We start from the raw sequence: 24172 nt of genomic DNA, 5'->3' as shown, positions 1-24172 counted from the left end.
CAGACATCATGCTAGGGCAGCGAACAGGACATGCATGGCCATGGGACTTACCTTCCTTCGTGGTGTGTGTGTGCACGCACGCACGTGTGCACACGGGGAGTATCTGCATGGTCCTAGCCCGGTGCTTCTCCATAGGATGTTTAACTGCATACTTGTTTTCTGTGCTATCTGAATTCTTGTATTTTTTTTTTTGTTTATTTTTGTTTTTTAAAGATTTCATTATTTATTTGACAGACAGAGATCACAAGTAGGCAAGAGGCAGACAGAGAGGGAGGAAGGGTGCCTGCTGAGCAGAGAACCCAATGCAGGGATTGATCCCAGGACCCTGGTATCATGACCTGAGCCGAAGGCAGAGGCTTTAACCCACTGAGCCACCCAGGCGCCCCAAATTCATGTATTCTTAAGTCTCTCGGATGACATTTTTCATTCTGTATTCTTTTCTCTTTGTGATCTATTCTGTATCTAAGCGAACCAATTCACTCTTTCTTTTAGATCATTCTTAATCTTTCCCATGGAAAAACTCAGATTAGATCGTTGTTTATCATGGTCCTCAGACAATTTAAAGTTTTGACAAATCATTGAAAATCAATGTGTCCCTTTGCCCTGCTGGGAAGGTTGTTTATGAAGCCCCTGGTTTTGCTGATGGTATGCAGTTTGAGACTTTGAGGAAGGAGCCATTGATCCTTCTAAGTTAGGATTTTTCTTTCTCCTTTGTACTGAACCAGCTCCTTCTCCCTTGGAGATGTGAGAAACCTTCTCCCACGAAGACAATATATGATTCACTACATAAGACTATTTCTCCCAGGGTATTAGAGGCCCAGAAAGGGAACACAGCTATAAAGCTTCCATAGGCTCGAGTGCTGGAGGCAGACATTATTAACAAAACCTTGGCCAGAATCTGGCTGCAGAAGAGAAAAAAAAATCAGTATGGTGACAGAGATAGCTGCTCAGGTGGCCCTGTGTCACTCTTCAGGGCTCCTGAGGTAGAACTTTTGATGTGGGAGAGCGGAAGGCCATTTGCAGTCAAGGCGACCTGGGGAGACATCCAGTCTCAGTCAATAGCTGATTCTGTGGTCTTGGGCATGGTCCTTTTTGAGCCTCAGTCCTCTTGGGAAATTGACAGTTTATGCTGTGGAAGTTTATCCCGGACTTTCTAAGAAGAGAGTGGTTGGGAAAGCACCATGTAGAGTACTTTGCAGCAAGGAGGTATAAAGTATAAATTACCTTTAGTGTTTGTTTTCAGTAGTCTTGCTCTTTCAACTCTATAACTTCCACTCCTGTTTAGGGCCCCAAGCTGAGACCCTAGAGCCATAATACTCTCCCCTTTGTAAACCTTCTCTCAAGAGAATATCAGAAATTAATTGACACCGAGGTCTATACCACGGGATCTCTCAGCTTTACCACACATCAGCACTACCTGGAGAAATCATTAGGTGGTTGGGCTCTACTCCCAGAGTCTCTTCTTCATTGGGTCTGGTATAGACCCTGAGAATTTATATTTCATTTCAATTTCTCCAGTGAACACACTTGGAGAACCACTGGTCTATATCATAGACTTTGAGGATGTTAAAGCCGGAGAAGACCTTAAGGATGATCTCGGCTCATCTTCCATTTTTACAAATCAATAGTGAGTTGGTGGCTGGACCAAGACTGTGACCCAGGTTTCTAATTTACCAGGCCGATGACTGAGGATGATAAGTGTTATTTCCCCCAAGGCATTTGCATTTTAATGAGGGTCCAAACTCTGAGTTGTAAGGATGATGCCGGTGATGATTATCATGATCCTGAGGACAGTGTCTTATTGTTTGAGTTCCTTCAATGCATCAGGCACCTTCCATGCTGTGTGCTCCTGTGATGAGCCTGTGAGGTGAGCTTGCAATTCCTGCCTTGTAGATGAGGTCATTTAGGCTTAGTTTCAGGTGGCTAGCCAAGGACACTAGGGGAAGGCCTGGCCCACCTGTGTCCAGACCCTTGTTCTCACTGACATGACATGCCTTGCTCCGTGTGAAATGGAGCTGAAGATTCTATAAAGGATGTTAAGGAATCAAAGAGAAGATAATGTAAGAGTAAGGACATTGGTAGCCTGAGGGATTATGTGCCATTCATTCTCTGTACCCTTGTCATGCTCCTCACAATTGACTATGTTACTCTAGGATACAGGAATACCAGGATGGGACAGGCCATCATTGCAGACATCTGGCAGGCGTAATGCCTGGCTATCAGGAGCCATTTTATGCTGCTGTGGCCTCAAGACATTTCCCTTGTCCCTGCCCTCTCATACAGGTAATGGACAACATCACCGGGGCTGCCATGACAAACCTATAGCATTGCCCTTTTACCTGAGACCATGTACACACACACACACACACGACATCCCTGTACCAGATGGCCTTGCCACCTCTTCTGTTGTGTTATCTCATCATCTAGCCCCATCCTATTCATGCTAGTCTGAAGCCAGGAGCCAAACTGACCGTGTGCCCCATGGACACTTCAGAAGAGCAGGCATAATGCTAATTGTGGGAATGTTCAGTTGCCCTCTCCCCTCCCATGGAGCCTTCCTGGTTTGCTTGCTTTTGCTGGTCCAGGGGCTGATCCAGACAAATGGTCATGATCACTCATTCCTTGAGTGGCATGTTTCCTTCCAGTCTCCTGAGGCTGGCTTGTGAACAGCTCTGAGAGTCCTACTGATTGTCTTCCCTGCATTGGCATGTCATTTGGGATAACCTATCCATTGTTCTGACCAGGAGAGGCAGGCTCCTTACCGGCTGATAGTCTACTTATTGTAAACCCTTTGTGGTTCTCCAGGTGCTTGGTACCTGAGTTCACTTCTCTGCTCCTTTCCTACGGGCTGTGGTGTTCACACACACACACACACACTCTCATGTATGCACACTCACACACACACATACCCCATACATTTCCACAGAGCATGTTGATGACTTGGTTAAGGTGCAGGAATGACTGGCAGGGGGTGAGGGGGAGTGGGTGAGAAGAAGGATGTTCCCTTAAGAGCTGACAGATTGGCCTCCTGAATCAGGCTGAGGACTACAGGAAGGAGGACACAGAGCTCGCACTGAGCCCTCACTAGTGCCGGACATGGTGTATTGGGCCTGTAATGTCATACTCAGTGTAGTCCTCTAGGAAGCCATTTTTAGTCCCCAAGATTGCGAGTTCACTGAAGAGCTGGGATGTGGCCCTGTGTTTGTCCATGTCTAGAACTTTACTCTGTTCACTACACTGTGCTGAAGGAAGGAAGCCAGATTGCTAAAATTTCCCCCTTGGACAGTTGCAATCACAGAAGAAATGCTTGCCGAGCTGCAGAAAACAGGCAACGCAGCAGAACGAAAGAAACTGCCAGAAGTCACCTGTGATGGCCTCACCCCAGATGACCATTGTTGCTATTTGGTGCTTGGTTTTGATTCTTCCTAAACATAAAAATATCATTTTTATGTAATGATTGAAAAAGGATACACAAGACAAATACTCTAGTGTAACAGATTCTTTTTCACTATGCAGCATAATACTGGTTGCCATTTATTTAGCTTCTACTATGTGCCAGGTAAGGCCCTAAGCACGTCACATGTATTGAGGGGTTTAATCCTCATTGGAATTCTGTGAGGTACGGACCATTTTGCATCCAGGAGAACCGAGGCGCAAAGATGTTAGGCAACTTGCCTGCAGTCACACAGCCAGCAAGCACTGGAGCTGGGATTCACATTGATACGGTCGGAGTTAAGAACCCAGGCTGGTCCTTGTTTACCATGGACAGCCGTTTCCCTTAGCAACCAATGCTCTCTTAAAACTCTGTTGTAACAGTGATGTAATATTCCATCATTTGACACCATCATTTACCCAGTTGATTCTGAAGTGTTGAACATATAGATTATTTCCAATGCTTTCTAGTTTAAACGGTGTGACTCTGAAAATCTTTGTACAAACATCTTTTCAGAAACTGAATAATTCCTTAGGATAAATCCCTAGGGGTACAATTGCTGTGTATGCACATTTTAAAAGTGAATCTCCCCACCAAATTGCCATTCCAGAAACATCATGCCTGCCCACATTCCCACCAGCAGACTGTGAAATTATCCTTTTCTGCCCAGATGATCTGGGTTTTCACTGTGCACCTTGTGAGTTGCTACAGTGCATAATGCAGGTGTCCCTGTAGCCGGGGTCCAGGCTGTGCATGGTGAGGCACTGCCAGGTTGTGAATGAGACCATGGGAGCTGAGACTTGGGACTCTCGAGAGGACCAAGCTCTGCTTTGTTGGGGTGAGAGGTGAATGCAAAGAGAGGCACTGGGCGTGCCCCTGGATGGTGAACTGAGTCCAAGGAGTCCCCCATATCCTGACAACCCCATCCGAGGACAGATAGTGTGGTTCCCTGTGATGTCCATCTCACAGAGTTTCAGCAGTTCCACAAGCCACCTCTGTTTGCAAAGCTGGAGAAGGCCAGCTCCGAGCACTGTGTCACCAGCAGCATTGCCCTGGGATGGGGCTGGCGGGCAAAGACACTGGGAGCAATTTCCTCAGCCATCCTCTTCCCAAGCCCAAGCGGGGTAGAGAGGAGAGCCCAGGCTTCTTTGGAGCCAGAGCCACAGGGACCTCACCTGGACCTGGCTCTGCCATTCGTCACCTGGGTTTGTTTGGGGCAAGTCACTTTCTTTGCCTGAATCTGAGTTTCTTTGTCTGTAGAAGGGCATTAATGTTCGGCCCTTCACACTTATACCAGGGATGGAAAAGGAATTGGGTTTCTGAAGGTCCCGGCACCCAGCAGGGACTCTCCCCCTCCTCGTCCCTGGCACAGCAAACACCAGACACCTGATTTCCTTCAGCGTTTCCTTTCCCATAACATCTGTGTTTAATGTTGGCAGTACCAGCATCCTTGTTTTGGGGAACAAAGTGGTTGCTTGCCCCTTTCCAAAAGCAGTTAGAATGGCGGAGAAGAGCATAATGAAGTTCTTGCCTCTGAGGCTGTTGTCTCTGAAAGTTGGTATTCCAAGGGACTTCTTAAAAGGGCGGAATCAGTGGTGCAGTGAAAGACAAAGCAATCTCATTTTATCATCAGTGAGGAGCAATGGAGAGTGAGTCATCCCATATTCCAGCTCACTCTTGGCCTGGTTTGTGGTGCCCCAACCTTCCTCCAGCCATAGAAGCTGATCCCTTTCTCCCAAATGTTGGGGAGGGTGCTTGAGGTGCAGGGACCAGACACCTCATGTCTCCGTCCTTTTCCATGCTGTAGTGTTCCAGTGTGTATGTGACGGGGCAGAGCAGACTTCAGGGAAGGGCTTGGGACCTGTTTGCTAAGAGGCTTGCAGGGAGACAGGTCAGGGCAGGCCAGTCCACCTGCTGCTATCCTGACATCCCAGGGATGGGTTAGTCCGCTATCCTGACATCCCAGGGATGGAAGTCCAGAGGCTTTCACTTTCTCTAATGTGGAAGCTGTTCTTTTCCTCCTGTCCCTGAGTCTTCACATCTTTTCATTTCATGTCGGAACCTTGTGCCTTTCCTTTTCCTTTTAGGGACAGGGGAAAATGAAACAAAGCAAAATGTTTAGATTCAGCCCAGGGAAATAAGGGGTGTATTTGGGTAATGTCTAAGAAATTGGAGAGCTCTGCTGGGCCTCTGTGTTCTATTGATGGACAAGGGCACACAGGGGTACAGAGATCAGACTTGGTGCCAGTGTGGTGTGTGGTAACAGAGACTGTGTTACAAGATTAAAGAAGAACCTTTAAGCAGCTTGTCCTAAGAATCACTGATAGCACTCCATTATGTAATAATCCTATCCAACTTTTGGCATATTACATTTCGTATATCTGCAGAACAGTAATAATATTGTATCCATCCTATGGTTTTCTACTACTTTCCTTTTGTATATGTATGCTTCTGCATATACATATGTTTCTGTATACACACACACACACACACACACACACACACAAATACCCCAAGCTTTGTGGATAAGCAGCACAGAATAAGAAGGTAGATAAGGGCCCATGGAAAACTGTTTCTGACCCTATGAGGGAGAAGTATATCTTAGAATTTGGTGGGAGCCTGTGGAGCTCATTTTACATGGGGACAAGAGGGTCCCTATCAGGGGTCATAACCATGATGGGTGGGATGTTTGGGCTACTTTAGCTGGCAGCTGAAAATTTCCGAGAGCATAACCAGACCAAAGAAGACTTCTGTGTCTCATAGGGTTTGTGACCCACCAGGAAGATGGGGCGACATCTTCAAGATCCAGAAAATTTCCCTCGGAAGCTTAGAGAAGGTTATGGTGCCACATTTTTACTCGGTGTGGGGCTAAAAGGAGGATGTAGTAAGCTCTGGGGTGCTGAGGAAGTGAGGCAGGGGTTTGAGAAAGAGAAAGTATTTCATAAAGATGGAGCATCACTGCTGCTGGGTCTTCATATTGGCCTGTGTGCAAGATGGGGCACACCTGCCTCTCCAGATCTCCCTGTTCAGGCATTGCCTAGTAGACTGGGACCAGCCACATGCTTCTTGAAGCAGACAGGAAACATAATAGTACATTTAGTCCCTGTTTATAAATGGGGAGACTGAATGTCTGGGGTCACTTGGCAGCTCAAGGACGCGAACCACTTTCCCCTCTTTTCTTGAGTGCCTTCCTGGTGAGCAGGCATTTGCAGCTGAGACATCGTTGGCATTGCTTCTGTCTTTCCTGCCTTCTCAGCTTAGGCCAACGAGACAATAAATGCTTCCTTCACGGAACCGTGCTCACCTATCACTGAGCCCCATATGGAGCCACCCATGCTCGTGACTCGAAGGAAACTAAGTACCCCCTTAGAATGGCTGTGCCAAGCTTTTGTCAGAGTCAGTTTCCACTCAGTCAAGGCCAGCTTATTTCCTTTTCCTTCTGGGAACATCACTTGAAAGGTGGAAACGAACATGATCTTAATTCTTCCTTCAACATGACATGCCCTTTGGAAATCGTACAAATAACAATGTCTGATTGTCATGTTGAATTGCGAGCATGGATGTGAAACGCTCCAAAGTCAGACCGAAGCCAAATATTAGGTCATAAGTCAACATTTTGCTGAGAAACTCAGATACTAAGAGGTTGAAAATTTATATCTTTTCATGGGAAAACTTGTTTGCCAGCAGGAAAAAATTTCAAAGACTGTTATCTTCCCATGTGGAGGGAGAGAGATGAGTGTAATTTTGCAACCAGGGTCAAAGTCCTTGAGGGACCTCTGAAATTGGCTTGGCCAAGAGTGAGGCTTTGATGTCCTATTTGGATTGCTCCCTGATGTGAGAGTCCACAGGTGGCACAGGTGCGTGGGTCAATTCTTACAGGGTCCTTGGGCAACACTGTGGGAATGGCTAGGAGCAGCCTCTTCCTGCCGGGTGGGGAGATGCCACACTCTACCTACAAATCCCTTTGATGGAAAACTTCTGAAGAGAAGATGATCCGTTTGGGCCCACGTGTGCTTTGGGTCTTGAAAGAAGGAAAATCTTGACTATCTTCATCTAAGCAACTATGGCCCTCCATGGAAAGTCTCAGCGGACGTGAAGACTGAGCTGACATGAGAGATCACGCCCATGACGATATGGCGAAGCTTGTAGCATGCCAGATTGGCCTCTTGACTGCTGTGCTTCAGGCCTGCCTCCAAGCTGAGACTAGTGTGAGCTGTGGGAGGAGGGAAGAAGTGGCAAAGAGGCATCTGCATACTCATTATAGAGTAAAACCGGGCGCAGGGCTACATTAAGAACATTATGCTCTATTTTAAGCTGGTCAAGTGACAATGTCTAGTTTACATCGCCTTCCAAGAAGAGAAGCAGTTTACAGTTCTTCACTGTGCCCAGACTCCAGGCAAAGTCAGAATTGAGGCTCAGGATAAAATAGAAAGTTTGCTGTGGTTGGGTGTGATGGAGTGGGACTTCAGCGTGGCCATGGGCGGATTCCTGATGGAGTAATCTGCAGCCATTGCCTTGATAGAGAAACCCGCTCCTGTGTGTGTGTGTGTGTGTGTGTGTGTGTGTGTGTGCGCACGTGCAGTCCCACACATATGTATGCTTGTGTACCTTTGTGTCTGCACATGCATGCAGATATGTGTACATTTAAAATGTGCATATGCATGTGTGTATGTGTATGTGTTTGTGAATGTCTGTATGCATGGGGACACTCTGGTGTGAGCAGGGAAAGGCAAATAGAAGAAATGCAGCCTGACACCATAATAATCAGGACCCTGTCCTGGATCCTTCCATATGCATAGCAAGTTTGTGACCTAGGTATTAGGTCATGGCCACTCAGAGTCACTAAACCTAGGGCCTTTCATGTTCACCCTGAGCAGGGTTCAGTTGGGTTCTAAGTACAAATACTAAATGGGGACTGTTATGTTTCCCTATAAATCTCTGATCAGAAAACTTCAATTCCCTAGGTCAACCTTTCTGCACTTTCCAAGGTGGGCTGCTAATCGGAGAACGAGGTCCCTGCCACTGCGAGCAGGAGGCTAGCAGGAGAGCCCACCTGTTGCTCACCTTCCCCACCTCTCCATGTGATGTGAGCTGCCCTGGAGCCTCCTGGAGGCAGCATCATGGCCTTTTATGTCTAAGCACAGTGGGTGGCATCAGCTTGCAGCAGAATCTGTTGCCGAAAAATAGGAGAAGAGCTTACAGTGCTGGCTGGCGGGCAGGGGGCCATGTAGAAGGGTCCTGCAAATCCCATGATTGCAGTTCTCACCACTCAAAACTGCAGCAAGCCTGCCTGACTTCATGGTGATTTTGGTCTTTCAGGCCAAGAAGGGGAACTACGCCTTCCTGTGGGATGTGGCAGTGGTGGAGTACGCGGCTCTAACGGATGATGACTGCTCTGTGACGGTCATTGGCAACAGCGTCAGCAGCAAGGGCTATGGCATCGCCCTGCAGCATGGCAGCCCCTACAGGGACCTCTTCTCCCAGAGGTAAGCACCGCCAGCCAAGGGGGACTTGGCGGGTAACCTTCTTATTATAACCTCCTTCAGCCCTGACTGTGTCCCAGCATGGCTCCCCCCCCACCCCATCTAGTCCCATGCCAGCCCAGGAGGGAAGAGCAAGTATGTGGTTCCTTCCCATAAAGGTATGTAGTCTCCGTCAGAGCCATGATGTGGGCATAGTCCTTGGCCTGGGGCATTCAGTACAATGAAGAGGATTTTCTAGAGGTGGAGGAGGGCAGAGGAAAACAACTGACCAGCCTCTGGGGGAGGCCAGGGAGGACTTTCCAGAGGAAGTGACACCTGAGGCCTAAAGGATGAGGATGAGTTAGCCAGCTAGGCCCAGTTATTTGAAATTAAGTGAATAATGAAGTGGATCCAACAAGGATGCAGTAATTACTTATTCTAAGTAATAGGAACTTCTGACATTGGCTTTCAGTGGGAAAAGTCAATGTGGGAAGAGTCACCGTGGAGTCTTGAAAATAGTGTGGTCAGAAAAGCATATTGACCCTATCTTCATGGGCACGTGGGATGAGGAGGCCGATGGCACCTACTGGGGGAGGCAAGGGACCTGCCTTCCCCTGCAGAGTGGACAGTGGCTCATGACTGCCTCCTTCCCATACTCCCCAGAACAGCTTCCTGGTGCTTAATACTAGCAAATGCTAGGTGTAGGGGGCAGGGTAGTGGGGGAGGAGGGCTGAATAGGGGTGGGTATTCTAGCCGAAGCAAAGGCACATGGATACCCTACAGCAGAAATGAAATAGCATGTCCAGCGTGTATTGGCTTTCTTAGCTTCCCATGTAATTTGCTGGTGGGAGCCCATCCTTTGTTGAGCCTGTTCTTCTCTGGACACTGGGGCATGATCAAGTTTCCAAGTGCTCAGCCTGCACACCTGGTGAGATTCCTTGTGAAAAATAATCTGTCACCACCACCCCACTGCTTCTGCCAGAGAAGCTTGCCTTAGTCTTTGACTAGGTGTATTGGCCTTACCAGACAAGGCGGAAGTGAGGACATGGGTCAGCTCAGTGGCCTTTTCCCAGTAGCCAGTCTGCTACCTGGGCTCCTCTTCCCAAGGACATCTGTGCCTCAGGCCCACTGCTCACACATGTCTATGAGGTGACATCCTGGTGAGTAAAAAGGGCAGGACTGAGGAGCCCAGAGAGGAATCCCTAAGGACAGGCTCTGCCTTGGCCCACCGAAATCCAAAATGGTATCCAAGTGAAAAAACTGGCATGGTACCCCAGCTTAGGGGCAATACCAGTTGGCTGGTAAACACAGATATCCCATCAATAAGGATGATCTATTTGGAGGGTCAAGAGTGGTTAGATATCCGTCATTTAACACCTTGAAGCTTGCAGAGGGTCACTCAGCCAGCTCCTGGCAGAGTCCAGAGGACAATACAAGTCCCTGAGTCCCACTCCTTCACCCACATTGCTGTCGGACCTCCCATCCCTACTGCCTTCCTTCTCCTACCTTGGAGGTGTGGGTTAGGGCTTTGTGACCATGAGCACTTGAGCCTAAACCCCATCAGAGATAGGCTGAGGAGGACACCCTGTGACCCATCCATTCGGTAGCTTGTTTGCAAAACTGGGAAAGAGGGTAGAATTATCAAAGTTAAATGAGGCTTTTGCGTTTTTGTTTTGTTTTGTTTTCCTAGAATTTAATCAAGTATACATTCTGTGCCTCCCTTTGCTCCCTGGAGCAGAGATGACCAGGGAGAAGAAGGGGTAGAATTTTATCAAGTGTTACAATTAAAGGCATGAAGAAGGAATGACTTCTGTCTATGATGTGTATTGCATTGGTGTTCTTGAGGTGTACTCCGGCTGGTTTTCTGTCACAGGAGGCTCAGGGCATTCCAGACAACATCAACCCATGAGCACCTTTATGGAACAGATGGTAGGGGAGCTGGGGTGGGGGTCAATAGCTAACATGCCCTCAAACCACAGTCATGGAAGCCCAGGGTCCCAGTGAGGGAAGCATAAGGTCCCCAGGTACTTGAACGATCTAGAGAGCTCCAAAATCTTCTGAAATGACTGTTGGCACACTGGAGAGAAGAGAGGAGAGAGCTTGCTTCCCAGCTGGATTGTTCAGCAGTCCCAAATAAGATCAGGAGGAAACCTAAGGATATTCAGCCCAGAGAAGGAGATGAGCAGAGAGAGTGGTTGGTCACTTTCAACATTGTGACTGCTTGCTGGGTACAGAAGTAATTCCATGCCCTTTGTATGGCCCTATAGGGCAGTCGACCAGGACCGGTGTGGGGGTGTAGGGTCCCAAAATTCAGGCTTGCCCTTGAGCAGGCCTGTTCATTATCTATCAAAGTGCTGACCCTGAGGTTCTTTTCAAAATTTTTCACAATAGAGGCTCTGTTGGCTGCCCCCCGCAACACCAGAAGTGACCAGAAACAAAAGTGCCTAATCCAATTTCCTGGTTATTCTGGTTATTACTCTTTGCTTTCATGAGAAGGCCATGTGCTCTGTGACTCTAAGTAAATGTCCCCAGTGGGCTGTGCTGGCCTCCAGAATTATCATCACTTGGCTCTTTGTTGCAGCCCCTCTTAAACTGGAAGCATCCTCCCTCCCCGACCAGGGCAGATGGGTCTCTACTTGGAGGGAACCCTCAGACTTTGGGTTGCCAACTTACTATGGCCAGTGGTTCTTCAAGAGGTTCTGTTGTATGGTGCCTACAAAACTGTGAGGTGCCCCTACTTGGGGACATCACGCCTGAGAGCAGGAAGGGGGCAGATCCAGAAAGCAATGCTCCATGCCATTTACAGAAAAAAGGTCTTACAGAAATAGACCCCTAGTCTTACCTGGAACTGCAGTAACTTTTTTTCCCTTAGGCCTGTGAATTAAGCTATTTCCTTGGGTACAGATACGTTCCCTTGCTTTGGCAGACGGGGTCTATACACTACACCTTATAAGTGTGTATGGTGGGGGTTGAGTGCTGTAACCTGCTTGTGAACCGTGGCATGCGGAGCAGGCATTCAATAAATGTTTAACAACTTAAGAGCCATTTATGGAGCACCTACTGTGTAGCAGGGCTCCACAACTATTGACCAGAAGAAAGCACCTGCAATTACATCTGTCTGGAAAAATAGAATGACTGGCTTCAGGAAACAGCTATGATCACTCCAGCTTACTCGTAAGCAGGGGTATAGATTATTCTGGTGTGCATTAGTTTAGCCTTGTTCTAGGACTCATTTAGTGCCCGTGACTTGTTTTATCTTTCCTTTGTTGCTTACATTTTTAAATTTTCCTTTTGATTTGTTTGTTTTTATTTTATTCTATGTTTTCCTATAAATTGCGTTCCATTCTTCCTGGAATAATATCAGGCATAAAAATACATACAATTAAAAGGAGCAGAAAGTTCTGCATCAGCAGAACTTAGCAGGCTGCCTAATGCTGCCATCAGTGAGTGGAGGAATAAGAATCAGACCCTACAGCCATGCTCTGGCCAGAGTCTCGTGGTCCCCTAAACCAGAGCTTGACTCTCCAAGAGCAGGCTGACTGCACTTAGCAACCTGATGTTTTGGAAAGAGCGTGGCCTCCCGAGTCAGCATGACCCAGCTCTGAAGAGCAGCATTGCCACTTTCTGATTGCTACTGTGGGCCAGTCATCTAGATGTTCATTCAGCCTCAGGTCTTCAGGATGTGAAACTGACATTATAAGAATGACTTTATAGGCTGTGAGGAGGATTAAGACAATGGAAAATGATCAATCCCTTCTATGTTCTCAGTAAAGGGCAGCATAGGTCAATACAGGACAGGATAGGGCTGCCGGTCCACATGGCCATCAGACCATGCCACTGGAACTGGCTTTTAGGGAACTCTGATTCCTTGCCAGATCTTGAGCTGAGGGGTGGCCACGTGTCCTGTCTTTTCATTTTGTCACAATAATTCTGTGGTAGGAGTCATTATGATCTCCGAATTTAGAAGTGAGAGTGCTAAAGTGGAGAGGTTGCCTGACATGGCTGGTGTGATGGCAGGTCTGGGTTTGGACCATGAGAGCAGAATCTATACGAATATATACAAAGTTCTGCTGTCGCTCCTCGGCAAGCCAGGAGCCTACCCACGAGGCTTCTCACAGCCCAGAGATCCTGCCCACCCAGTCCTGGGGATCCTCTAACTACCAGGAGACCCAGCTTCTTCGGACCTGCCAACAGAGACTTAGATGATGGCCTTCCATCCTGAGCCAGTGGACAGCTTCCCTAACATGTCTGGAGCCACACAGTGGTGGTGGGACACTGCTGCTGCCCAGTCCGTCTCGGGATGCGCCATGCGAGAGGTCTGTGGCACTCAGCAGCATATGGATCAAGCCCAAACCACACAGATCCACATGTCAATCACGGATCTGTGTCATCACCAAGCCCCTATGTGCACAGCGGCATTTTAAGTCTTTTGTGCCGACTTGTGTCCTTGGCCCTTAAAAGACATCATCTCATTATCTCACGATGACCATTTTTGTTTAGATTAGTTTTCATAATTCTGTTAATACATTCATATTTATGTTGATGCAACAAACATTCATGGATGGCCCAAGTTGGGTTGCCACTGTGCTTCCTCAGGAGAAACCATGGAGAGTAACACATAGCCCTCGTCCCAAAGGATTTACTCACCTGGAAAGCTCGTGGGTCTGTCTTGCAATGATAATACAGTCAAGGTTAACAGGGGCAAGTCACTTGTCCTGTGATACTCAGCTGAGATCTGGTGCCTCCATGGCCTGTTCTTTGCCCTGAGCCAGGCTGTTCACAGCGGGTCAGAGGCCATGCTCTGCTGGGCCCATGATGCTGGCAGGTCAGAAGACACCCTCCCCCTACCCCTGGGCTGTCACCTTCCCTCTCCACCAGTCACAGCTCATGCCTGGTCACAGAACTCAGCCTCAGCCTGTAGTCATAGTTGGCCTGCAACACAGGCCCAGGGCAGAGACTGCTCAAATGGCCAGTTGGAGGTGAGCTTCTCCTGGCTATAAAGAACCACTGCCCTTGAAATGTGCACACCCGGGTCGGCTCAGAGTGGTCACCGCAGGTGTTATCATATAGCAGTATAACCATGAACCAGGCTTAAAAAAATACCCTCTACCCCAGAAGGAAAAGCTTGGGTATGAGGAACCTGGGGGCTGCCAGTTACTACTTGCTCACTGTTCAGACCCCTGGATTAGAGAGGGAGTCTGTCACATCCCACAACAAAGGAAAACCACCATTCAGACACCTACATGGGGAATAAGGGAAGAGCACGGGTTGCCCTACCTTGGTGAACAGGATAGAATGCAGATTGCTCTCACACCTTCTCTGAGCCCACATTCTCAGCTCTTCCTGTGTTACTGCCTTCATCTCCCACCATCCTTCTCCTCCCCACTGCCTCTCTGGAGCCTCGCTGGCCATATTGTAGCATCTCAGATATACAGATCACGTAGCTGAGAACAAACTTGCAAGAATGGCTGTTGTCTGTCCTCATTCAATGCCATCCTTGCCAACCACAAATTGACCTTGGCAAGATACTTTACCTCCCTGTGCCTCCTTTTCCTTCTCTGGAAAAATGGAAGGAACCATCTCAAAGGGTTGACATGAGAATGAAACACTATTTGTCAAGAGCTTAGGCTATATCCTGGCACTTAGAATGTATTAGACAAGTGGGAGCTATTTGATGACTAACCTTCCTTCAGGTGTGCACCCCCTTGATGAGGTCCTCCCTGTAATGCCCCGACTGGACCACCCTCTCCATGCACCATTTTCTTAGCACCTCTATCTTCATATCATAGTATTGATCACAGCCTCTCTCTGTATATTATTGTTCAAAGTCTGTGTATAAGTCTCTGGACCTCACCCAGTGGTGCTGAGTATCGTACATAGCCTAAGGCAGATGCTCAATGAATGAATGAATGAGTGATTCGGTGAATCCTGGTGGGAGAGACTTACAATGTGGTTATTGAAGTTTGAAAGGAAGCATTTTTAAAGTCTGAGGTCTGAGTGTTGCCTCAGCCAGTTCTTTATGTTGCCCCTGATTCCATGTGAAGGGTCCTTATGTGCTTTGCCACTGAACCTTATCCACGGGCAATGAGACAGGGTGGGTGGGAGCTTCGAGGTTTTTGAGGAGGAGAGAGAAGAAACCTGGAGTGTGCCGGGGGAAGAGCACTTTGCTTGCAGAGGGGAGGATGGGTTGGGGAAGGGGACAGCTGGGGCAGAAGAAGGCTGCCATGGCTCAGCGTTTTCTGTGGGAGGGCCAGTGTGCTGCGGAAGGGGCTGGGGTCACCAGGACCGCGCTGAGGAGGCCAGGGGCCATGGCTTCCATGGCTGGTGTCTTGCAGGATCCTGGAGCTGCAGGACACCGGGGACCTCGACGTGCTCAAGCAGAAGTGGTGGCCTCACCTGGGCCGCTGCGACCTCACCAGCCCTCCCAGTGCCCAGGCCGACGGCAAAGCCCTCAAGCTGCACAGCTTCGCGGGGGTCTTCTGCATCCTGGCTATCGGCCTCCTCCTCGCCTGCCTGGTGGCTGCCCTGGAGTTGTGGTGGAACAGCAACCGGTGCCACCAGGAGACCCCCAAAGAGGTCCGTGCCCTGCGTCCTGCTTCTCCCTTCTGCAGCCCAGAGGCAGGAGAGTCCCCCGGGGTGGGCTTTCTTCTAGTTACTACTTACCGGAGTCACCTGTGTGCAGACAGCCATGTTTTACTGGGGGGTGGGGGTGGGGTGTCATTACTTTTGTTCGATTTTAAAGCAAGAGAACAAATGGAGGGGATGTTTCGATGCTTGACTGAAGGGCCAAGGCCCTAGCCGTGGCCACTAAAGTCCTGTATTTATCTGTAGAGCGGGTGCAGCATGAGCAGCGCCAGAGGGCCCTTCCCTACCCTGCCCCGCCCATGTGCCTCCACCCTGACCTGGAGAGAACAACTGTAGGGTAAGAGAGGAGACCTCATTCCTTCCTGGTTCTCTTTGCTTTCCCATCAAGGGCCACAGGGCTCTGCTCTTCCGGCATGCAAGTAGGGAGCGGGCCCTGCCTCTCCCATCCTCCCTTCCTCCCTCTCCTCCCTCATCTTGATAGGGCCCAGCCTTGCCTACGCCCAGCACAGGGAACATGGCGGCTCTGTCCAGACTCCGTGTTCTGGCACATTCCCCGCCTTATCTGTGGTGAGCATGAGCTGATTCCACCCAGGACACTTCATTCCATTGGGGTTTTGCTTTTCTTCAAGCTCTTTTTTTTTTTTTTTTTTTTTTTAATGTGAAGGCTTCATACCCTGGAGTCAGTTCCCCTAAGGGAGGGTGGCAGGGCAGGTCTTTTGACTATTTGATATTCTGCCAGCAGAAACCTCCACACCGGCACGGAGGAATAAGCCCAGCCACTCCATGGTAGGCCTTCCACTGCGTGCTACATACAGCTCAGCTTCTTCTGAATTATCATCAACAGATCAGGTTGACACAAACAGGTGTAAATTTCAAACACAATGCAGCAAAGTAAGCAGCCCCAAATCCAAAGAGGCAGTGTCGCCATGGCCACTGTCTCTGCAGCCTGGAGGGACTGGTTGGCCACAGCCCATACATCAGTCTGTCATGGAACCCTTGGCCAGGTGGGGGAGGGAACAGACTCTCCATTCATACCAGGCATCCCGCTCTCTGTCATCACACTTAGCTTTTGTTAGCTTTTGCTGGAAGGACGTTGCTGTTTGACTCAGTGTGTTGGAAATGTTCCGGAGACACCCATCTTCCTATTCTGCCTTCTGTGTGCCTCTCTGCAAGGAAGTGCAAAGCCTAGGTCTCCCATGGCCTCATGCTTCTCCTTGTTACACATGGGCCACAGGAGAGCAGGAGGGAGCAGACTTAAGGGAAAAGCACTGAAAGGAATGGCTAATGGTTCTGCCCAAGCTTCTTTTGCTACTGGAAATTTGTGTGTGTGTGTGTATGTGAAAGTCATGGGGGGGACCTGTGAATTATTCTGATGAGTAGTTTTAAGGAAAGGCCACAGATCTGTCTTGTTACCAACCTGCTTCTCACCACCAAGGCTATATGCACAGAGGCATCAGAGTACACACCCAAGGAAGGGTGGCCCTCGAGTTACCTCCAAGTGGGACCAGAGAGGACCAGATCCCATTGTATCCAGGCTCCATGTTATTTTGTTTGGGTCTGGTGTTTTTCCAAACCCAGTCACCCATAGCCTGATTTCCTTTGTGCAAATACCCTTGGGTCGGGGAGCAGGAGAAGCTCTCTGGGTGGGTGAGCTTCTCACCATCATGGAGAGGCTAACCTGGGGTGGCATGGGCAGAGCAGGTGCCCAGGCTCAGCCTTCCAGAATGTCCCTTATGAGCCAGGTGCAGGGAGAGGCCATTCTTCCTCTGGATTGGGTGTTCTCATCTGCTTCCAGTCTTCATGTCCCTTTACATCCCTGTTTAGGGTTTAGTGATAAGCCTAGCCTAGGTATCCCAGAATGAATAGTCACTGTGTGTGTGTGTGAGAGAGAGAGAGACAGAGAGACAGAGAGAGACAGAAGGACAAGTATTTGGGTTGATTGTTGGAGAGACATAGAAGGCAGAGGTGAAAGAGAAAAACACAGAGAAAAGACCAGGAAACCAAAGAATGACCTAGTTACAAGGAACAGCTCTCTTCTTGCCAGTAAAGCACCCTACCTTCTCTCTGGCTTCTACATAAGCCCAGGACCTCAGGCACAAGAGAAGAGAATGAAGTATATTGGTCCTACCTAGAAAATGTGGAAATTCTGCCCCTGCCACCAACCTGCTTCCAGGTAGGAATGAGGACCAATGAAGAGGCAGGTTAAAAAGCATAGTAGCTGCCTTTCTTTCTGCCAGCTCCTTCTGGTAGAAAAAGGAACTATCCCCTCTTTTTCTTGTTTTTATGGGTTTCTGATTTTCAAATGAAATTTCTCCCTTCCTCTTCTCCTTCCTTTCATAAATATACCTATAGGGGCATAGCCCATGTCCTTAGGGAATTCACCTCCACAGGGGCAGATGTGTCAAGCAGAGAGGTTGACCAAAGCAGTCTTCATTGGTCAGGACCATTCTCAAGTGAGCAGAAGGTACCATGGACGTACCAAGGTGCACCCAGCCCAGCCTTGGCATGGCGGGGACTTAGGGGGCAGGGGTACTGGTTACTGAAGAGTTCTTGGGGCTTGGAGTTGTTAGAAGTCAGTGTTAAAGGATTGGTACAGATCGTAGAGCTGGAGGTGAGATCAGAAAGTTAGGCAAGGTGAACAGACAGCATTGAGGTAAATAGTCCTAACTGACCTCCTACCCCCGGCCCCCGCCCCCTACCTGGAGCTCTGGGGACTGGAGGGTCAGCAACAGCAGGGGGAGGTGAGTGGAGAGGGCTGGACCAGGGACCAGGGGCTTTCTCTGAGGGATCTGAGTGCCAGGCCAAGTGATTGGGACCTCATCACATAAGGAACAGAAACCGGGAAGGCAACGCAACACAATATTAGAAACTCATCTTTCACACCTTCCACAAATAATAATGATCCTTAATCCAGAACCACTTTGTGGTACTGGTTACCTGTGTTTTTTGGAGCAGTGTTTGCAATTGGGTGAGAGTGTCTGGTTAGTCTTAGAATGCTTCATTCTGGGGCCTTGGCCATATTTCTTAAGAGCCAGAAAGCTGTCTTTGGGTGTAGTTCTAGTTGTGTTTAATGGCTTGTGTTGAGATGCCTTCAGACTTTAGACACCTACTTGAGGAAGAATAGTAATGTGCGCTGAACCCCTTAATATTCATGTGGATTGGGGCTCATATTTTTTCTAAGGAATCAGACTATTATGTAGTTACCCAGTGCAGGTGAGTGCAGCAGGCTCTGTGCTTGCTGTAAAGAGCCACCCTCTAGATTTATGGGGGAAGTGGAGCCATTGCTCGGAGAATAAAATATTCATGAAATAAAGATGAGAACCGCACAAATGGGAGATGACATGAAGAGTGAGGGATGAATCATCTGTCGCAGGGCTAGGAGCTTGGCATGCTTGTACTGCCTGCCTCACCTGCCCTCCCCCAGGCCCTGCTTCCCTTGCAGACAGGAGCTGACTGAGGCCCGGGTGGCCAGGCACTGCCGCAGGTGGCCAGATGCACTTGGTGGGAGATTTGTTTCAAGAGGCTCTCCCTCTGGCTGCACACCCTCTCTGCCTCCACTCCTCTGACGCTTCATCAACCTCACATAGAGAATTTTCTCTCCTGTACCTTTCCCCTCTTCCTTTATGCCAGCCTCACAGCATTGCCCTGAGATTCAATGAAGGGAGGTGTGCAAAGTGCCAGAAACAGCACCAGCCCATGGGCTGTGCTTGGTGAATGGTAGCCTGGGGGCTCCTCCCTCCCAAGGACCTTGGGATGGGCAGTCACGGGCATGGGTAAGACAGGTCACATTGTGTGGTACCTTGTCTGTGCTGGGAAAGTTACACATTATCTTCTTACCTGTCCTGATTCTCTTTGAGAACATTGGAGGAAGGCATCCTTCGCCCTGGAGAAAGAGGAGGCAGAAGTGACAGGGACAGAACTGGAATAAAATGACGTGTCTGCCCCTGGGTGGGGTATGATTAGGAGCAGGGGTTCTTACTTAACATCTTCAGGATGATTTGGCGCATGAAAGGTATAAACTGGGCTTTTTCTTGAGCCAGGATCCTGGCTCCTAGCTAGGTGTTGACATCCTCTGAACCCCAGTTTCTCTCTTCTGCTGAAAACCAAGCCTGGCCCAATGGCTACACTGCTGATATCAGACCTCTTAGCATGAGGGGGAGGAGAGTGAGTGTATGTTGCTGCCCTTATTCCAGGGCCTCCCAGCAGGAAGGCTGTGAGTGCTTGTCATACACCAGTGTGCACCTCACAACCTGTTCAGACATCACTCCCCTCTGTCTGATCTCCCCTGCTCACCTCCCACGGGCTGCCCCCCGCCCTGTCACCGCCATGCATACGCACTCAGGCTGGCTGCGATTCCAAGTTGCTGCGAATGGTTTACCTGTCTGTGCCTGCTCAGAGTCTGCTGGCGCTTCTCCACCTCTGCATTCCCATCACTTAGTCCAGCCCCAGCAACGGCAGAGCCTCTCGTTACGAGGTGATGGATCTAACTGAAGTATCGAGTACCTTCTATATGCCAGGGACCGAGATGGATGCTTTACCAAGAACATTAGCTCATCTGGTAGTAGGAGCTCAAAAGTGTTTATCGAATGAATGAACCAGTCTGGGCTCCTATAAAGAAAATGTTATTAATGTTAAATTGTTGTGTAATCATTGCAGCTGGATCAATGGCTTTCCGTTCTGGCTGCACATCAGAGGTGATTAATCCTGGAGCTTTTTAGAAATATAGATGCTTGGGCTCCATTCCCCAAAGGGTAGGGTTGGGTGGATATGGACAACCATAATTTTTAAAAGCCCCATGCCTGCTTCGGATATCCTGCCAAGGGTGAAACCACAGGTCTACACCATCCTTCTAAAGGGAAATTGGGAGCACATAGCCTGCATAGTGGGAGAGAGCCCAGGTTTGGGAACTGGGTAGATTGGACTCTGATCCTTACACTCCACTTACCATGCAGTTGTGTGACCTTGAACAGATCTTGTCACCCCTGCCTCGGTTCACCCCTTTGTATACCTGTTGCTACCACCTCTGAAGGAAAGTGTCCATTAGCTCTCTCTTCTTTTTGTCTTCCCCTGTGAAATGAATGAGTGCGCCTAATGGAAGTCTTTGTTGTGATGCTCTGAAAACTGCCCGTCATCTCTTGAGACCACTTCATTAGCTGTTGAACTTCTTTGCTCTTACCCAACCACTAGTCTCAGACTCCAGCCCAGGCCTTTGGGGTTGGCAAGTCTTTGGAGCAATTCTTTTTTTTTTTTTTTTTAAGATTTTATTTATTTATCTGAGAGAGAGACAGAGAGACAGAGATAGCAAGAGAGAGAAAGCACAAGCAGGGAGGAGAGGGAGAAGCAAGCTCCCTGTAGAGCAGGGAGCCCAATGTGAAACTCGATCCCAGAACCCCATAATCATGACCCCAGCTGAAGGCAGACACTTAACCTACAGAGCCACCCAGGCACCCTGGAGTAATTCTTAAGAAGCTCAAATGGATGGTGTTTCTCCCAGCTGTTCGGTCTCATTTACAACTGGGGTGGTCTCAGTGGTAATGGAAGGACACCTCTACAACCATCCCAGTCAGGTTTGAAGTTCCTCATCCCATTTTTGTTCCATCCCAACTTAAAGTAAAAGCCACTGGACACTAAACAAAGTCTGTTCTAACAAGTCCCACGTGTAACTGGCTGTTACATAGATGATAGTTTAGTTAATTACCGTTTTCCAGTACACTGGATTATTTCCACATTGGTGAACAGCGGCTTAATTACAGAACTTTATCTCTCTGCAAGACAATGCCTGGGAGAGGGTCCCCAGTCACCTCTGTTGGTGCATCTGTCATCATGTTTAATATGAGGGGAGAAATGCAGAATTTGGCCGATTCAGGGATAAATGCAGTCTGTGAATTTTATGTCATATTCAGGGATGTTTGACTAGGTCAGTTACCTACAGTAAATTAATGAAGACAGCAGCAAGTTTCCATGCGGTTGAACACCAAAAACTTGAGATAATGAGGATGTAAACTGATGTAGTTCACATAAAAAAGTCCATTATTTAAATTTGCATAACATAATAGAATGTCCCATTTTGTCTAAAATATAGATAATTATTCAAATCACTACTGCCTCTTTCCTTGAGTGGGCGGATTATTTCCACCTCCTCGTTCCTTGGCCAGGGGCCACTGGAAATGACTTGGTGTATGCTAAATCTGTGGCCCCAGGTGACCCAAGATTATGCTTCTGGGCTTTACCACCCAAGGTGGTTCTCTCCACCTTGCACTTGGACTAGACAGCGGCGGAGGAAGCAGGCAGCCGAGGGATGTCGTGGCCGACTCAGAGCCAGATTGCCTGTGTTTTCAGGGGGCGTGAGACATTTTCTTTAGTTCTCCTCATTTTGCTGTCCAGATAAACAATCACATATGGGCAGCTCACGATGGCACCTTGTTCCTCCAGAGTTTGTTTGTGTTGGATCTACTGGCAGTAATCGAATTTGAATAGAGTGAAATTCTGCTGGGGTAGAGAGGGTGACTTACTTGACTACATTTGGGGCAGAAATTTTCCCTGGGAAGTCTGTTCAGTTGGTGTGGACATTTTCTCTGGGTCCTGACCTGGAGAGGTTACAGGATCCTGACTGACCTCAGCTGGAAGTCGATCCCCATGGCACAGCTTTATAGTTCTTCTTGAAGTTTTTTAATCTGTCCTTACTTAACTTGAGGCATGAGAAAAATTATTTAGATTTAGGAAACTATTCAAGCTCTTTCCTCCAAAAATACTGATTTTGGGGGTAGTTGGGCTGTTTCCACACCTACACTCTGGGCTGACTTTTATTCTAAACACTTTGGTATTACCAGACCAAGTCCTCACAGCTGTGATTATCATGTTAGATTGGTGCCTATACCCAGCCACTTTGAGAATCCTACTCTCTGAACCTCTTCTCCCTCATACTTCTCTGGTAAATGACTGCATCTCAGAGACCTCTTTTGCTACATTTTTCTTTAGAGGATTTTGGGTGGTTGGTCTTCTCCCAAAGCTCTCCTTCTGTTTTGTGTCTGTGGCATTAGGCAGAGAGGGCTCCTTTCACGCGGTCTCCACTCTCGACTCTTGTGCCCTTCTTGGGCAGGAAGTTCCCCTTTCTCTTTCTCTAGACCCCAGCAAAATGGGCAGCATCTCCTGAACACTTTTCTGAGAAAAAAGGGTCATGTGCTTTCTTCCCACCACCAGAGTGAACAGGGCTGGGGCCAAGATGCTTGCCTTCCTCTCCAAATTAGTCCACTCCTAAACTTGACTTCTTTCCATCCCCAAAAGGATCCTTAAAGCCCTGGAAAGAAAATCTAAAGGAGGAATAGATGAGATTATGTAACTAACAAGTTCTCCTCATGATCCCAAGTCCAGTGGCCATTGGTTTTCCTTCAGTAGAAACTGAAGGCACTGCCAACAGTGACACTCAGCTCATTCAACCTTCTACAAGCTTTGCTGTAAAGAGAAGGGAGGATTATATAAATAAACCCCAGAAGTGTCTGAAATTCTCTCTCAACTTCCCCAGCTTCCAGGATCTCTGATACTTGTCTTTCATCCTTCCCCTACTTTGTAATGAAAATAACCAATAGATATGGAGATTTGCCATCATGGCACAGACTTCGGCCAATGCAAATGAAAGTGCTGTATCAGCAGTTTTTCTGGAGCACATAGCAACCATGGGAAGACTGGAGAAGCAGGATGGGTTGGGGTGCAGGGGTCATGCTTGTCTACAGAGCTGGGAGACAAGAGATGGTCATGGAGCAGAAAGTTTATTGAAGTATTCCTACTGTATTGGAAGGATAATCAACTCTTTTCTGTCTCTTTTTATCTCTTTGTTCAGGATTCAGATTTAGCCATATTGTCATTGCTTGGTCATGGTCCTGCATCTTAGCTACTGGTGGGGCAGGGCACCTGCCAAACTGTTATCTGGTGAGGAAGAAGTAATTCCCCAAAAGCACACAAACCATGGTCTTCTTAGGAAGAGATGATTGATCCATGGTGGCCCTAAAACAACAAGGGGCTAATATAACAGTTTAAAAAACTATTAAAAAATAGATTCATATGCAAGAATAAAAACCAATAGATAAAACACAGAGAAAAAGGCAAGGTTGCACAGAGCTGGATCAGTATGCTGAAAGGTAGTTGAGAGAACTTGAATTTGGCATCTTGTCTTTTCACAGGCTTTAAAGAGTCTGTGAAAGACAGCCCATGCTTCACATTTAGTTAGGCTAAGTAAAGGCCTGGTCCGCTCCAGCGACTTTCTCCAGTGTCATCAACGACACTCGCTACCCTGAGATGTCCTCAACTTGGAGCTGGTTTCCCAGCATCAGTGAGCTGAGCTCTGCTGTGTGGGGCTTCAGATCCCTGGAATGTTGGTTCTGCCCAGGGGGCCCTGCCAGCAACTTCTGATGTTTCCATCTGGGACACGGTGTCAAGCCCCATGTTATCTTCCATCCTGAAATCAATTGGCTTTCTTATTCTCAGCTTTGCTCTTGGCCTGGGATGAGTGCTTTACTCTCTTGTGGGGGTTGTTAGTTTTCTTATTCCGGGAAAGGCTCTGGGAAAGATGGCTTGTGTCCCACAGAAGCCAACCTCTGTCTACCAGTCATGAACTTGGCAAAGGTGTGGAGAGAGCAGTGGCCCTGCCTTCACCACACCAGGAGGCATTGGGAATAAGGAGCAAAGTGCAGAAGCA

The 24172-nt window shown here is 48.3% G+C and overlaps 1 protein-coding gene across 2 annotated transcripts in view; it reads left to right on the top strand.

Annotated features, from left to right (window-relative positions):
* The window catches only part of GRID1 (glutamate ionotropic receptor delta type subunit 1), a 682834-nt gene that overhangs the window by 656515 nt on the left and 2147 nt on the right, over positions 1 to 24172 (top strand). Inside the window, exons 14-16 of one of the 2 annotated variants that reach the window (XM_032312359.1) lie at positions 8753 to 8919; positions 15231 to 15471; positions 15727 to 15817. In XM_032312359.1, coding sequence (XP_032168250.1) covers positions 8753 to 8919; positions 15231 to 15471; positions 15727 to 15816 — 498 coding nt within the window. In that variant the 3' untranslated portion in view covers position 15817. The remainder of the gene's footprint in view (positions 1 to 8752; positions 8920 to 15230; positions 15472 to 15726; positions 15818 to 24172) is intronic. The other variant, XM_032312358.1, reaches the window with a different exon arrangement.

Source organism: Mustela erminea, chromosome 14 (genome assembly GCF_009829155.1).
Source record: "Mustela erminea isolate mMusErm1 chromosome 14, mMusErm1.Pri, whole genome shotgun sequence".
Lineage (NCBI taxonomy): Eukaryota > Metazoa > Chordata > Mammalia > Carnivora > Mustelidae > Mustela > Mustela erminea.
The sequence above is the reverse complement of the archived record's forward strand: the minus strand, read 5'-3'. Positions and strand labels throughout refer to the sequence as shown.